Source organism: Clinocottus analis, unplaced genomic scaffold (assembly GCF_023055335.1).
Source record: "Clinocottus analis isolate CAN_PGR_092001 unplaced genomic scaffold, fCliAna1.0.p SCAF_5, whole genome shotgun sequence".
In the NCBI taxonomy this organism is placed as follows: Eukaryota; Metazoa; Chordata; class Actinopteri; order Perciformes; family Cottidae; genus Clinocottus; species Clinocottus analis.
Window position 1 is genome coordinate 282,405 of NW_027176207.1, and position 16,536 is coordinate 298,940.

The following is a 16,536-nucleotide window of genomic DNA, read 5'->3' on the forward strand; positions in this document are numbered from 1 at the left end:
ATCAATAGAGACAGCAGATCAGAACCCTTTGCCTTGCTCAAGGGCCAGCTCACGACATAGTTTCTGGTGTTTAACCTGGTCGTCTACAGGATTCGTTGTGGGCCCATGTTTCTCCCACGAGGGTAGTGTAGGCGTGGGAGTAGGTGAAGGTGGATGTATGAATAAAACAAAACAAATACCTTGATTTGTCTCTATTTACAGAAATGTTTTCATAAGAATCTGCACTACATTCATATCAGTGCTTCCCTACAGTGAAGCAGCATCGTAATCACCTTGCAACATCTCCAAATCATTCCAAAACTCCAGATTATTTATGTCCAATTCTCTTGCCTGGAGAGATTTTCTGTGGCTATAGAAACAAACAAACAACTGACTGAGTCTGAATCCTTTGGATCACCACTAACTTCACGACGTACTGAAACTGATCCGTCCTGAAGAGATTTCAATCACACAAACACAAGAAGAAAAAATAGGGTTTGAAATCGTTTACAGCCAAGACTTTTTCCCTCTTCCTGTTTTGGCCACATTGTGCAGTCGAGTCTTGCCGCGGTCCTTTTCCTCTGCATTTCTCTTGGAGGTGCACTCCAGTGTGGAGTCCGTCTCAAAGGAGATGGAGGGGCCTTGGTTTGGGCCGCCGCTCTTGTCCCGTGAACCAGAGCTGGTCTGCAGGACGACCCTGCCACGAAGCGAGTGTTTGAGCTCAAGCAACAGCGGGTTGTTGTCGGAGTACAAATCCACCTGCCGCCCGGGTTTTCCGCCGGGCTTGCAGCACGTGCAGCAGGCAGAGAACAACACCCTGAAAACATAAATCCAGCCGAGGTAATGCAGCTCCACAATGTTCAAGATGAAGCAGCCGAGACTGACGCTGAACATGAAGTTGAGAAAGATGGTCTTCTCTGTTGCTCGAGACACGAAGCAGTCGGTCCTGTTTGGACAGGGGTAGGTCTCACAGCGGAACAGGTGCGGGACTTCAAATCCAAACAGGTAGTACTGTCCAATGAGGAAGATTATCTCCATGATGGAGCGCAGCAAAACATGTATGATGTAGATAAGGAGAACTTGGCTGGACAGCTGGGTTGGGTCCTTTCCTACCTCTCTGGCATCCTCCTCCTCCTGGTTCTTCTCCTCCCACTCACCTTCCCGTGAGGTCCAGTCCTCGTTGCTGCATCTGGTGTCATAAGGACCGCCGGCCTCCAGTGTGGTCTCTGGATCTCCTCCCATGTGTTTGTCCCTTTCAAGCGAAGGCGAGGCCTCGGGCACCACTTCAATCTTTCTGTCCTCTAACTTCTCATTCTTGGTGATTTTCTGCAGGACGTAGACAATGTAGAAGATGGAGGGTGTGGAGACCAGAACGATCTGAAAGACCCAAAAGCGCAAGTGCGAGACGGGAGCGAACGTGTCGTAGCAGACGTTGTTGCATCCGGGCTGCAGGGTGTTGCAGGTGAACTTGGACTGCTCGTCGCTGTAGACGGCGTCGCCCACCAGGGCCACGAGCAAGATGCGGAAGATGAGCAGCATTGTCAGCCATATCTTGCCGATGACGGTGGAGTGATTCTGGACTTCCGTTAGGAAGCGGCCAAGAATGGACCAGTCTCCCATTTCTGAGGAGAACACAATAGTTTTAATAGCAGAATGTATAAATAACAGAACCTTAGTGAAACTGAAGTTGATCTTCACAGAAAACAAACAGAAAGTGCTTTAAAACTGAACACATGTGGCTTTTTTATATTATCTAGATTTAAATATTAAACTATAATTCCACTAGAAATATACAGTGAATATCCTCAAATAGTTTTCTTAGTGCGTCATCAACTTATGTTCATATGCAATTGTCACAATCTGGCATAATTTTTCCACTATGAATTTCTTCAAAAAGGATGAACTGCCTGAGTTGTTATCAATGATTCTTTCATATCACATCAAATCCCATGCATGTTCTATGGCTTTACATAAGAGCAGATGTTGATTCAGATATGAATTAGCATCAGCTTAGTGAAAATCAATGAGACACCATTTCTTGCAAGAGAAAAGTCTGTTTTTACAATTGAATTCTCTAGAATTTGCTGCTGGAAAATAAAATAAAAACCTAAACAATAATAACCCTCCATGATATTCTTTCTGTTCCTCTGTTCTGGAGGAGCTTACCTTTGGAGAATCAGACTTTTCCTTATCCAAAGCTGGAAAAATACCAGAGGAAGCAATCTGCATAACTATATTTTGAAGTGGAGCTCGTTGCTGGACGTTATCGTGTCTTTTGAGCTGGATGAGCAGAGAATGGGCTGACCACACATATTCACAAACTCTAACTGAAACATTCGTTGCACTGTATGTGAATAAAGGCTTTCAATGTTACGTGGGACAAAGATTTAAATGTACAATGGGGCCACCTTTACTGAACAGCCATTCACGGACGAGCCGAGAGTTCAAAGAACGTACTGGAAAGAGTGTGCACAATACTGTTCCAAGCCATGTGCCCACTTTCATTTAGGAGCTGAAATACAAGTGTGCTTTCTTAGTGGAAGGGTGAAGAATCACTGCGCATCCGATCTCATGTCTGCTTTATGATCCAAGTTTCAACAAATGTCAGGAACTTTTTCATTTTCACCAACTTTTGGTTGTCGTGGAGCAAAGGAATATAACTCAAATCGTACTCATGAATAGAAGCTCACGGGTAACTTCAACCGTTTCTCACACTGTGTTTTCATTCATAGTTCACGGTTTGTTTTTTTTCTCTGGCTGCATTTAATTTAGGAGAAGTCGACTGTTGGTGAGGTGGCCTCGCTTAGTTTGATACAGGCCTTCTGTTCTCACTGTGTTACCTAAATCACTGGTCCTTCTGGCATCATGCAAGTTTAGCATTGTCTAGCACTCTTGCCCAAGAATGTAGTGTGTACATTGTGCCGCCAAACAATCTGAGCCCTGTTGCTTCGGCGACACGCAGGGACCTAGTTTTAAACAGCACACTTCACTGCACAGAACCTGCTTATTGTATCCACATGAGTAATATTATTAGCTAAATAGTGTGGTTCTTTTTTGTTGATTAAGATATTTTACTGCAAATATAGAATAAGAAAATGACATGGGGCGTTGTATCTTAGGGGTGCCTGTACAGCCTGTATTCCTCATGTGTTGTCATAGGTCTATCTCGTAACTACAAAAGCAAGTTAATTATTGTTATTTATCAGACATATATCACATGCTCCTTTCTATAAAATGACTAAACTAAAGTCCAATGTGTGAAACATCTTTGAGATGGTCGCAAAAACATCCGGATGATACAATGCAGCTATGATTCATCCCCAGTGTGGTCACGTCAGTTTTCACTCTTTCTGAGGGTTGAGTAATCACTGGTTCTACAGTTTGATGATGCATTATATAACAAAGTGAAGGACACATTTGCATTTGGTTGAAAGAAGACTGACAAAGAAAGGCACTTGTCTACTCCCTTTGTAGAAAGAACACAGATTAGACATGTTTTGACTCAACAAATGTAAGCCAAAGATATTGTGTGGCAATAACCTTTATACAAATAGTATGAAAAAATTATGGATCCATCACACAATTATACAAGTCTGCAGAAAAAAACTCACATTGAACATAAAAGTAGATATTCAATATAGTTGACGTATTTGCAGTCAATGAGTGACGACAATACTTTTTTATTTTGGTCCACTGGGAGGCAATTCAACCAGTTTATGAGTACTGTCTTTTTCATTCAGAAAATAACTGCTGCGCACGAGGACTATGTCTTGCTCCGATTAAACTGGAAACTCTCTTATTATGGGGAAGGAGTCGGACCAAAAGCTTGTAATGCAGAACAAATCCCTTTCCAAATGATGTTCTTGTAAAAAAAAATGACTGTGGTTTTACTGAAACACATTCATACCCAAACCACATGCGACAGTGGTCGACAAATCAGGGTAACAAATGCCCCTCGCAGAATCAGCGAAAGCCATCCGGAGGGGTGTTTCGATTCACATGAGTTCTGTGTTAGGAGAGGAACGACTCAGAGACTGTCTCGCGTGTATATTCCCCAAAATGTTTTAAATTGACAGTCTTTCACTAGCAACGATTTATTATGAACCGCCTCCACGCACTATTTTTACGTAGTAAACGTAACGCACACCCCTACATAGTATACAAAATGGTTCTTCCCGCGAGGTTACCGGAAGTTGTTTCAGCTGCCATGTTTGGTTGCTTTGTTGTAGGCTTCTACAAGGTTTCCTACAGAATTAGTAAGTGTGGAAATGGAGCCGAGCTGGAGTACGTTTCTTTTTCAAGTAAGTTGACTCTTTAGGAGGGGGACTGGGATAGCTCGTGAAAGAACCTTTAAAAAAACGGAAGCACCGGATACCTCGCCGGTAAAACCAGTTTTTTAAACGAGTAACGTTAATGCCAAGATCAAATAACCAAGCAAAACAATGGTATATGAATCCAGGCGTCCAGCTGTGAGGCTCGGGAATGACGCTAGAACAAAAAAACCTGTTCTCCTCAACGTGCGTGTGCAAAATGTGGCTTGTTTTTGCTCTTATACAAATACTTAGGTTATTGGTGTTGAATAACTCGACAGCGTTCGGGGGTTTTAAGTTAGTTTGCCAAGTCGAAGCTAGCAACAACATGCGGGATGACTTGAAGTAAGCAGGAGACGCCGCCGCACCGTTACAATCGAGACGGACCTGTTTTTCTCCTCCTCTCCCTGAGACGGAGGGGCTTTCATCGGACGCCGTCGGTTAATGAGATTTATTGTCGATGAGAATTTATTCGTTTAAACGCAGATGATACCACGGGCAACTTAAAAGTGGCGCCTGATGGGTAAACGCTGAAGAAGTGCAAGTTGTGTCTCGGTTATCAGTCGCTGAGATTTACTAACGGCGGCTCGCGAGCCCGCGTTGAACTTTCCGCTCCCGGTCCGACACTAACTAGCCAAGTCAGCTAACGGTGCTCCAGCCACATCAAACTCAACGGCTAATTTAACGTTAGCTTAATTTGGGCGAGGCTGACGCAACGAGATTACAGAACTCTAACGTTATCGCGACTTGGAGAGAACGGTGCGCGACGCTCTCTCGGTTATTTACAGGCTATTTATCCCGAATACCGCGGCGAAAGAAAAAAAATAGGAATTCAAACTATGCGCACAACGTCGGCTAACACTAGCGGAGGAGCGAGCACCTTTTTTAAATGATCGGCGGCATTACGCAACGCGTGGACCCGCTTCATCCCGGAGGGAGACGCCGTGGTTTGGCGCTCTTCAGTGTGTTCTCAGACGTGAGGCTATTGTTCAATAAAACATGAATGAAAGGTTGTATCCCATGACGTTACATAGCCCCACAACAATTCAGCCCAGTGGGACTCGGGGGGCGTAAGACCTGGAGTTCCATGGAGACGTTTACGTCATTTTTCAAACCGACGTTTTGCCGCGCATCTGAACGCTGTCATTGTGTCCGTTGGTAATTAACATGGACCATGCTGTACACGGCCGGCTTCAGTCTCCGGTGCTTCCACGTCTGGAGAGGGATATTGGGCTTTTTCTGTGTTTGTCATTTGGTGTATTGTCCCATAAGTTGTGCCCAGTGTGTGTTTAGTGGGTGTGACACTCCTCACGGTGAAGCCTCCTTAATGAGTTCACTATCATTCACAAAAAACTTTGAACTGCTCTTTCAGTTTTTCATTAAAAATCTAACACGCACCCACATCCTAACATGAAATGTTCAGGCCAGATCTGTTGCTTGCAAAACATGTTTGTTTTACCGCAGCTTTATATGAATCTGGGTCAGCTGGGAGGTCAGGTACAGACTTATAGTTTGTGTCGGTAACGTTAGTGTTATGTTTGAGGCCTTTGCTGACGCCAGCTGATGTTTATTTCACTATTGTGTGGTCGTCTACTGTAGTTTCGTCCATCAACTAAGTCTGCTCTTACAAACGTGTCACCCTGGTGCTGACCGGATCAATGCACAGATACATGCCCACACACCTGAACACGGGTCCACCTGTCCAGGTTCAGTCACAGGAGAAGCTCAAGTGAATATCACATCACCAATATGTCGGAGGAGTTGTAGTTTGTTTTCTCTGTTGTCTTGCCTTGCTGCTTTGTCGTTCAGAGCACTTTGTAAACCGTTTTTAAAAGTTCCCTGTACATATGATTATAGAGTTATTACTTATCCGGTGTACTCTGATTTTCAGCAGAGCAGCAGTATAGTGCCCTGTGGCCTGCTTTTATCATATTTATAATGAAGTTGCGTGTCCCAGGCTTTTGGGATGCGTAGCATTGTTTTGTGGTGTTGGTAGTGACGCTCTGCTCGGCTGTCAGAGACTGATCACTTACTTCCAGTTCCTTCCTGGTGAAAAGGGCAGATGGACGGTGTGGCTTGTGGTGTCTGGCATCGCGCCAGAGGCGCTGCGTGCATTATGTCCCGCTCACTGTTACTCTGTCAATCTCATGTAAATCTGCGTGAAGTTATCAATCGAGCGCTTGACGCTAGGAGGTAGATGTTTTATTACTTACATCTACCGCCGAGCGACACAGGCTTTGCAGTATTTTTTGGTTTAAAAGTATTTCACTATGTTACTGTTTACAGAAAAGCGTTTCATCAAAGTGTAAATTAAGAGATGATGATTAACATATTCCTGTTTTTATACTTTGTCGGGCGTTTTTAAATGCTCCATATTGTTGTGTAAATGAGCTTGAATAATACTTTAAGTACAGCTGCCTCTGCTGTTTTTGATTCATGCGCAGTGCAATATATGGAAAATCCAATATTAAGAACAAAAACACAGCACTAACTCTATGATACTAACAGAAAGAATAATTTCTTTCTAAAAAGTGCTTCTCTTTGATTCATTCTGCCCAACAACTTCCCCAAATGTTTAAAAAAAAAATCACTCTCAACAGGTGCAACTAATTATACTAAAAATGTAAAATGATAGACTCATCTTAAACTAATAATATTCCCCTTACAAGACACTGCAAAACATGTAAACACAGTTTAAAAATAGCTGCAGCGATGCACCGTGCAGTTTGGAGCCATTGAGTTGATTTGTTGGTGTCGACGTGTTCCTAATAAAGTACACATCTAGCATATAGATATTATTATGAATTAATATATTAATTATACATACACGCACACATAACCATAAAGCTGCTACGGCTAACGTGATAGCAAACAATGGCCGTCTCAAGAATCCAGCCGCCATGGAGCAACATTAGCATTCGTCAGTAGTGATGATTCATCCCTGTGTTTCTGACCAGAGTCTTTACGTTGCTCCGTGTTCAGCTCTGTACACGTAGATAACTTTCAGTGGGCTTTATTTCTTTGCTTGCTTAAAACGGGTCCGTTACAACAAACGGCACAAAGTACTTGGATTCACAGTTTATGTCAAATATATGAATGAATGGAGATTTGGCAGCAGTCGTGGCAGAGGAAAAGCTTTTTATAGACGTAATGAAGAAGACTCTGCATCTTTTTCTTTTTATTGTGGCTTACAGGTGCAAGTGGGACAAATGCATTTAGTTTCATCTATTGCAGTGCTAATTTATGTTCTGCACATGTTTTTAACCATAGACCTTTTGTAAATGTTTTTGAGCTTAAGAACAATCCTAGGGCCCTGAAAGCCGCTCACCTGACTGGAATGCGGTCCTTTCTTTAATCAGTTAGCAGAGACACCTGTGCTTTTACTGCTTTGACGAGCCAAAGCGTCTGCTTTGAAAAGTGCTTGTTAGCTTTCAGAATTGTCGTAACAATGCCTCTTGGCCATTTTAAAGCTGATAACAGTGTTAGTGACTGTTGGAATAATGGGCGACTCTGGGATTCGAACGTCACCGTTTCAAAGGCTACTCGCCAAGTGTTCTCAACACCATGTGTGTTTGTTACTGCGGTGCCAAACAATAACCCATTACATCTATTTTGTGCAATACAAAAGCTACAACCTGGTTTGGTATCACAGATCTTAAGTGTTTTTGGGGGGGGGATGACTTGGTGAGTTACTTAGAAGTGGCCTCCATCATCCTCTTCCGCGATGCAGTCAAAACCCAGGTGAAAGAATTGATGCATCAAAAACCTCCAGAACTGAAAATACCTCTACTTGAAACCTCCGACATCTGCAGGCAAGGCCATGAATCCCTGCAGTGTTAGTGTAGCTTTACAAGCTATGAACAAAAATCCAGAAGTATTACAAACATTATAAAAAGTGATGTTTCGTTGGAACTTGTCAACGCGGCCGTCTGGGTAGCGGCCAAAGAAATTGGTAAACAAGCAAGGAACAAACGGATAAGCTTGAGAAGAAGGCACGTGTGCCAGGAAAAGACTAAATAGATTTAGTTTCCCAAAAGATGCAATCACTTTCTCCCTATCACTTTTTATTCATCAATTGTAGTTTTGTTTTGTGAAAAAAGAAGAGTATTTCGGTAAGCAGCTGTAGCGTGCGACACAAAAGCTTGAAGAAAGACGTAATCTGACTCAGACCGTGAGCTCGATTCAAGTCTACAGCGGCCCGTGGAGCCATCGGGGCACTCCCTCCATTTTGATGTTATTTATGAGGGAGCAGCCCCAGTTGTCAGAGCGCATTTGTGTCAAAATGGTCAGAGCTGCATGAAGGCACAGCAGCTTACAGGCCCTGCACCTCTGCATAGAGGCAGGCCGTCTGCAGTGCCGTGTCTGCCGCTCGCGAGCTTCACAAAGAGGCCTCCCGGCTGGTATCCCCCTCCACCCAAACATAAAGGGCCCCCTCCCCCTTCCCGCCCGGCCCACCTGGTGTGCCAGTGGACGGGTTCGCGTTGGCATGATGACGACTAATCCTGGAAGGTGGCAAGCGTGAGCAGGTGCTCGGACAAATGGATCGGTGGGCTTAGTGGCATTCTCCACGAGTTCCCAGGTCGCATTGCGTACGGAGGGAATGACGGCTAGATTCGCCGAGTAGTGTGTGGAAAAACAATGACCCGGTCTCATGAATAGATGAGCTAAATCAATGAAGATGAGCATACAAAGATCCCCTGCTGAGGCATCACTGCTCAGATTTGTGTCTCTCACAATAGGCTGGATGACATAAGGAGGACACTGTGTGGTTCATTTTTCTTTTCTGTCCCCTTGCCGCCTCTGTTGCACCTCCTTTTCTTGGCTGGCCTTCTGCGATGGATGATTGAACCTCAAAGGAAAAGGTCAAGCATTTCACCTTACCCTTTCTTGCTGGTGTTTCACGACACAGTCGACTTGACTGTGTCCGTTTCCCAAAACGGCAGCGTTAACTGTGTTTTATATTTGTTTGAGGTGTACATCAGTTTAGCAGGAACCCTCAAGGAATATGATTTATCATTAACATAGCTTCTTGCTGACTGTGTTTACACTACGTGGCTTTAGACTCACTTCTAAACCTGATTAGAGCATAACTACTGAAGCTGAGAAACTTTAGGAAGAGCGTTTGTGCCACTGTGATGCTCGCTGTTGTATGTCTAGTTTACTGGCCTGTATTTCTCTATTGTGTTTGTGTAAGAACCCTTCACTCCTTTTCCTCACTGAGCTCCTTAGCTCGGCCAATGGCCTGCTCTTGCTCTTCCCAGCTCTGGACTCGGCTTTGCCTCTAATTTGGTACGCTTGCTTTGCAGTCACATGCTCGGCACCGTCATGACGGGATCGTTTTTCATCCAGTATATTTGGATTCTTTTGCACCGGTGGCATGCTGTGTCAACCTCATTAGTGACAGACCCCAGTGCTCATGTTGTTCTGTAGCATCTCGCTAACCTCTTTTTGTAAACGCGTCAAAGCTTATGCACCTCCACTTATTCTGGTTTATCATGTGAATTCTTCTGCAGCCTTTGGGAAGGCGTAGGGGTACTCCATCTGTTTTACACCACAATCCCCAATATTGATATCGCTGCATATGTTTGTTTCATCAGCAGGCCAATGAAGCCCTCCACCACCAGCACCATGTGGCCCAGAACAGCCTGCTGCCACTTCTTAATGCAGGAGCCGAACAAATCGACCAGAAGCCCATCCTGCCCATTCACATAGACCACAAGCCCCCTACCAGCGCCGCCGATCTCCTGAAAGACAATGTGGCCAGCGGAGGGGGTGTGCGGATGCCAGTGCCTGTGATCAAGAAGGAGCACAAGGGCAAAACGCCGTTCGTCTGCGGCTACTGCAATAAGGCCTTCCGTGACAGCTACCACCTGCGGCGCCACGAGTCCAGCCACACCGGCATCAAGATGGTGTCGCGGCCAAAGAAAACCGCCCAGGCGGCCCCGACCATGGTGCCCATGATCTCGACCATGTCCCGCGAGATCAACGGCCACCCGTCCTACATCTCCACGGTGGCGGGCATCCTCTCCACGGCGACCACCTCGGTTTCCTCGGGCGCGAGCATCATGACGTCGTCCGCGATGGGCAACTTGCCGCACCAAACGTCCCACGTCCCGAAAAAGCCCGCCAAGCCCGTCAAGAAAAACCACGGGTGCGAGATGTGTGGCAAGGCCTTCCGGGACGTCTACCACCTGAACCGCCACAAGCTGTCCCATTCGGACGAGAAGCCCTTCGAGTGCCCCATCTGCCAGCAGCGCTTTAAGAGGAAGGACCGCATGACCTACCACGTCCGCTCCCACGACGGGGGAGTCCACAAGCCCTACGTCTGCTCGGTGTGTGGGAAAGGCTTTTCCAGGTAAGGACCCGTTCTTTTTGTTTGAAAGGTTTTATTCTAATGATAGAAAAGCACACGTGATTTATTCACCGGCTCTCTGAAGATATGAACAAACATGCCTAGCGTACACATAAATGTGGAGAAAAGGGTGAAATGACTTCCGATGTGAAGACATTGCTTCTTCATGCTGCCAGACGGACTCGTCATCGGGAGTCAGACCGGCGAACCCTGAGCAGGGCTGGCAACAGATTTCCCGGGGAGATAACATTACCCGTTTCAAATGTCTTTGTACATTCCTCATCCAGCTCCTGAGGTGCTGGAATAAGTTGTTATGTTCCCTCTTGGACTCGAAGCACAAAGTAAAAGAGAAAACAAATGACGCAGCTCATAAAGTGACCTTAGTGTCCTAAACTTCCACTTCTGCTTCTCTCCAAATGTCGACGAATCTGAAGCAATTAAGTTTAATTCACTGCAGTTATCCAACTATTTCAGTAAAAACCTGCTTCTGGAGGCCGGCCCAGAGCCTCGGACTCCCATGAACGCAACAGGAAGTGGACTCCAGCGGGAGATTAGCCACTGGAGTTACTGAGAAGTGTCTGCACGCCGTGCACTGCCAGTGAAGCGCTTCTGGAGGACGTGTCCGTACAACTTCACTCAATCACAACGTCAGAAGGCTACTGTAAACAGGAAGCCTCTGACACGCCATTTATTCTCTTGTTCGTGGAGACGCAGAGTAATTTCACCCTGTGATGGGTTAAAGGGTCGAAGAGCAAAGTCTCCACTGGTCTGCAAAGAAGTTAAAAATAACACGATGGTAAACATTTGCTAACGAACGTACCTTTTATGTCGGTTTCACTTGTCGGCCCAAGAAAGAGCTTTTGTTGTGTTTTCGTGTTTGACATTTTTCTTTTGGTTTTTGCTTACCAGAAACTGAGTGAACAGCGACCGCATTGCTTCCATTGCTCGTTCTGCTTCAGTCCCAGCAGGACGTCCTGCAGAGGGACGGCTGTGTTTTTATATTCATGCACGTGCAAAGCGGTTTGGATTTGTACTTTTATTGACCCCCCACGCCACATGTTTGAACAGTCGCACATGGGGGAGCAGCAGCGTGGGTTATCGGGGGGGCTTCACTTGTCACTTTGCGGTTCCCGCCAGCGCGTCACAGCTCTCCTCCGGGAATCCAGTGAACTCTGCGGTAATGTCCAGGTCAACATATTGACCGTTGGGGATGAATGTGAAGTTTAGGAAGCCATCTCGTCTGCTTAATAATTAAAATGTATCGACACACCAGAAAACTATTTTACCGTCTGTTGAGAGAACTCAGCGGCAGCAGAGTTGTGTGCTGTGACCGCAGCACACGTCAACACAAACACAAAGCAGGCTGTAACGTCAGCGCGCTGACGCGGCCAGAGACTCATCAGCATGCAGGAAAGTGAGAATGGAGACTGAAGAACAGCCCACTGAGTCACTCAGCAGAGCTGCTCCGTCTGGAGAGCTGTGCTCGTCAGCTGGACCAACACAAGAGAACGAGGGAAGAGGAACACAAACTGACTCCGGTTCAGCGCACCACGGACAAGGTTCCACTTGGAAAGACGTATTGTCATAGAAAAGCTCCAGCTGGGAAGCTCTCCAACGCCGAGGCTCTTACTCATTACGTCCAGCAGGATTCAGCCCAGAGCTTCAATATCAGCAGCGAGCTGACGCAGGACCGCCTCACTGCGAAGGTCAAAGGCACAGTGAACATTACATTATGTGGCAAGACCTTAGGTTCAAATGTACTTCAATGGATGTCTTCTGTAGGAAGCAAACATCACCTGTCTGTGTGTTTTCAACCATTTGAATGTGTAGAAGCTACTTGATGCAAGTTGTTGACACATTTGTGAAAGTAAACAAGTGTGAGAGTTATCAAACTCGATTTGTGATGCAAAGTTCAGCAGAAGCACTTCATATGCTGAAGTTATGTTTGACGAACTAAAAGCTCATTTAGGACCAGTGTTGTTCAGGAACAACTGCATGGCATTAATGTGGTGGACTAACTTTGAGCCTGAGAGAAATATTGTGCAACTCAGTCTAAGATTTTTTATATTTTTGGAAGTAAAATCAAGGGATGAAAATAAACAGAAGTGCACTATGATGCTCTGAAAGAGGAAAATGTACCAATGTAAACTCCGTGTTGGTGAAACTGGGTCAAACTGATTCACGCACCATCGATCACGGAGAAGTAAACGCCCGTTGACTGAAGGTTAAGGGTTTCTTCTCATTACCGCAGCAGACAGAGCGCATCCACACACTTCCACACTTCTGCACAATGTATGGAGAAGCTGTGAAGTCGGCTTCACTTGTGGAGATCCTCTCCTCGGTTAGTGACATGCACCCGTCGGCTTCCAACAACCGGCTTTAATGTGTTCGTGTCTCTGCTCAGACGGCCAGTGACGTAAAGGCAGAGTTTACAAGATGACCCCCAAAACCTCACAGTCACTCCTCTGGTGTGCTGGCTATGACTGCAGTGTAATTATCACACTGGGGTCTTTACATCGGGGAAATAAATAAAACATATGTAGCAAATGGGTTTATAGCTCAGTGAAATCATTATTATTCATCAATACAGTGAATTGGCACCTTCATCATGAAATGTCAGACATCCTGTGCCGCGTTGCTCTCTACGACTCGTGCAGCTCGTTGAGTCGCCTCCAGAGAGTAAATGTGTTTTCTGTTTCTCCTGTTTGTACTGAATGCAGGCCAGACCACCTGAGCTGCCATGTCAAGCATGTGCATTCCTCAGAAAGACCATTCAAGTGTCAAGTAACGGTAAGGCTGTTCTGTCCTCTACGAGACTAATATGATAACTTGAATAATGCACGCTGTTGCTGCTGGACGCCGCTGACCTTTGACCCGCCTGCAGGCCTGCACATCTGCTTTCGCCACCAAAGACCGCCTCCGCTCCCACATGATCCGGCACGAAGGGAAGGTGACCTGCAGCATCTGTGGGAAGATGCTGAGCGCGGCCTACATCACCAGCCACCTGAAGACTCACGGACAGACCAACTTCACCTCCTGTAACAAAGGTACACGTCACATGTTGCTCTGCACCACCTTCAATATGTTTATGTGTGTCTTCTCCTTTATCTCTGCCTGGTTTCTTTTCAAAGCGTAACAGAGAGGCTGCTGGTTGTGTTACCGCTGGTGTTAAAACCAACGCTACACTACATTTCTGTCGTGAGGCTGAAGGCCGGTCAGCTTTTATCTCCTCTCCATCAATAAGGACCGTCAGGAGAACATGAATATCAAAACCGTTGTGGTGTTTTTACTGAATTGTGACGATATTGTTTGGTGTGTGTGTGTGTGTGTGTGTGTGTGTGTGTGTGTGTGTGTGTGTGTGTGTGTGTGTGTGTGTGTGTGTGTGTGTGTGTGTGTACTGACGTCTCTGCGTTCCTCCTCAGCTACACCTGTGACCGTTTCTGCCCCCATCACCTCGGCGATGAACCGCTGCCACTCCAACAACTCCGTCACCATCGCCTCCCAAATGAACATTGGCACCAACACGGTCAACATCACGTCTCCCATCAGCCTGCAGCACCCCGTCACCATCGCCTCCATCAACATCCCCTCCACGGGCTCCATGAATATCGCCCACCCGGTGGCCATCACCACCATGCCCATGAACATGGCCGGGCCGCTCAACATCGCCATGAGGTCAATGGATAGCATGCCTTTTCTGTCCCAAGTCCTGCCTTCTTCCCCTCCATGGTAAAGAGACAAGGAAGAAGGGGAAGCAGAGAGAGAGAGAGGGCGTTGGACTGGCCAGCAGGAAAGGGAAAATGAAGTGAAACAAGAGACTCCGGTCCTCATTATTTGCACCTCGTCTCTTTCTCCCCCTGAACCGTGTTTACTTCCCGAGGTGAAGGTTCCCACGAGTCACAGCTGCGTCCCACTAATGTTAGTAGCTGAGAGGCAGAACACGCGAGTAGGAATCGAGTAGGATTCATGGAGAGATCAGGACAGCGCCGTGAGACTTAGTGTAGTCAGTTAGTGATGAAACTGTGATTTGTATGAGAGGAGGGGACTCTGTAGGAAAACACACCTGAGCTTCTTTAGTTCAGAGGGAGACGCGACGCAGGACTGAAGCAATACCGATGCATTGCTGTCCTCCCAAAGCCTGTGGCTGTTACTTTGTACGTATGTTGTTTTTTATTATAATAGCCTGCTAATCACTATTTAATGTCATAGGAACCGAGTCTAGCAAAAGGGACAGCAGCTTCCATGTGCATGGGAGGATGTTTTTCAGTGCTTTAGCTTCTCTGTAGGTCTGCGCTCACGGTACACTGACTAACTTGTACAGTTGACATAGTAATGTATTGTCACGTCGGCATTTTAATTTGTTAGCTTTGGTCATTTCAAGTGGATCTCTCGGCGCCGTCTCCTCGGCGGCGACACATGTGCTTTTGTTTTTTATTGGTTTGTTTTTTATTTGCCTATTTGTAGTGTTTGTTTTTCCATGAAGTCAGAGAGGATGGAGTCTTGCACTGAAAGCATATCTACACAGGTGAGCAGTATTATCAAAGATCAAACCAGTCTTAAGAGTCCCGGCGAGCCGGCCTGCACCTCCAGGGCCGGACCTTGTAGTGAAGCTTTTGTAGGTTTGTCTGACTCGTCCGTACACTGTTTTTAAGTTTGACTCATTTATCTGTGAACGCCCCTCGATGATGCTAAGGACCCTTCACTCAGGAAACACAGCGCCGTCACACAGGAACCTGGTTCCTTTTTAAGTAGATCTACCATGTGTCTGGTCCCTTTTATTATTCTTTTATGATTTGGTATGTCGCGTTGAAGGACTTCCATCACAGACTAGAAGTCCCACAACTGCTGATTTTAAACCTAGCCGTCCATTTAAACGATCCTTCCTGTACAATGGCAGACACACTGTCCGCTTTCCTTGTATTACATTTTGAAGTGCAGCCTCAGAGGTCTGAGGCAGTTTGATGAAATGCAAGTTTGTGTCCATGAAAACAAAATGGACAAGATTGCTGTCGCATGACCCCGAACACTGAAGCTGGTGAACATGAACTGTGCCGTCAGCAGTGTTGCAGCGTCGGTTCATTTGAGAAATGCAATATGCATGTTTGTCATTTTTCCCCAAGTTTTGTTTGAAACAAAATGTTAGCGTAGCTTTTTCTTTGTTCTTATGCATTTACGTAGATACACTATGATAGCCTGTTTGCCAAATTTGATACAATAATAATGTGATAAACTGAACATTTCTGGTGGAATTGAACATCTCTTTATTTTTTAGGAAAAGAAAACAAAATTTGAGATTCCAGGACCCTTGTGAAAGCAGTTGAATGTATATCTTTGTACAAACCTATTTTAGTTCCAGGATATGGTAGTTACTATAGATGTAAAAGATAAGATAACCTTTTTTTTATAAATCTTTTGTATTAGAACATTAACAATGGTAACTTTGTATATACGAGAGGCTAGGCTTTCCGATTAGCAGAAAGGTCAAACATTCCTACATTTCTTTAAAATGTATGTTTGTCAAATTATTACATAAACATGCGCAATGTTATGTGCCTTTTATTTGGGTTGTCTAAATAAAAGAAAACTATCAAATGTGTTTATATGTATTAAGTAGTGTTTGGTATGAAGAAAGAACCACTGGTTCGTCATTTTTACATCATATTTATCTCTTTAGCAGTAAACATCCGGGAGCTTTATTATTGAGCTCCTCCTCCCTTTGACCACGCCCCTTTGTGGGTGTGACCACGCCCCTTTGCGGGTGTGACCACACTCGGCCTCGTTCAGCATCCCTCCACAGAGTCCGGCCTCCTTCAGCTCGGCCTCCTTCAGCTCGGCCTCGTTCAGCATCCCTCCACACAGTCCGGCCTCCTTCAGCTCGGCCTCGTTCAGCATCCC

General features: G+C 45.6%; 2 protein-coding genes across 2 annotated transcripts; one reads left to right on the plus strand and one right to left on the minus strand.

Moving 5' to 3' along the window:
- Positions 1-486: 486 nt before the first annotated feature.
- On the minus strand, positions 487-1,608 carry LOC137802180 (gap junction delta-2 protein-like). Its single transcript, XM_068599823.1, has one exon. It carries the CDS (start codon positions 1,597-1,599, stop codon positions 487-489), a length of 1,113 nt encoding a protein of 370 aa, XP_068455924.1. The 5' UTR covers positions 1,600-1,608.
- Positions 1,609-4,182: 2,574 nt separating this feature from the next.
- LOC137803091 (vascular endothelial zinc finger 1-like) lies at positions 4,183-16,237 on the plus strand. The gene is made up of 5 exons (XM_068601359.1): positions 4,183-4,280; positions 9,887-10,644; positions 13,362-13,431; positions 13,526-13,688; positions 14,064-16,237. Exons 1-5 carry the CDS (start codon positions 4,248-4,250, stop codon positions 14,372-14,374), a joined length of 1,335 nt encoding a protein of 444 aa, XP_068457460.1. The 5' UTR covers positions 4,183-4,247; the 3' UTR covers positions 14,375-16,237.
- Positions 16,238-16,536: the final 299 nt, after the last annotated feature.

Excerpts from the sequence above, each read along its gene's own strand:
- LOC137802180 (XM_068599823.1), bottom strand. The coding sequence starts at position 1,599 with ATGGGAGACTGGTCCATTCTTGGCCGCTTCCTAACGGAAGTCCAGAAT.
- LOC137803091 (XM_068601359.1), top strand. The coding sequence starts at position 4,248 with ATGGAGCCGAGCTGGAGTACGTTTCTTTTTCAA. Across the intron at positions 10,645-13,361 it reads TGTGGGAAAGGCTTTTCCAG|GCCAGACCACCTGAGCTGCC; the intron begins GTAAGGACCCGT and ends TACTGAATGCAG. Across the intron at positions 13,432-13,525 it reads CATTCAAGTGTCAAGTAACG|GCCTGCACATCTGCTTTCGC; the intron begins GTAAGGCTGTTC and ends ACCCGCCTGCAG.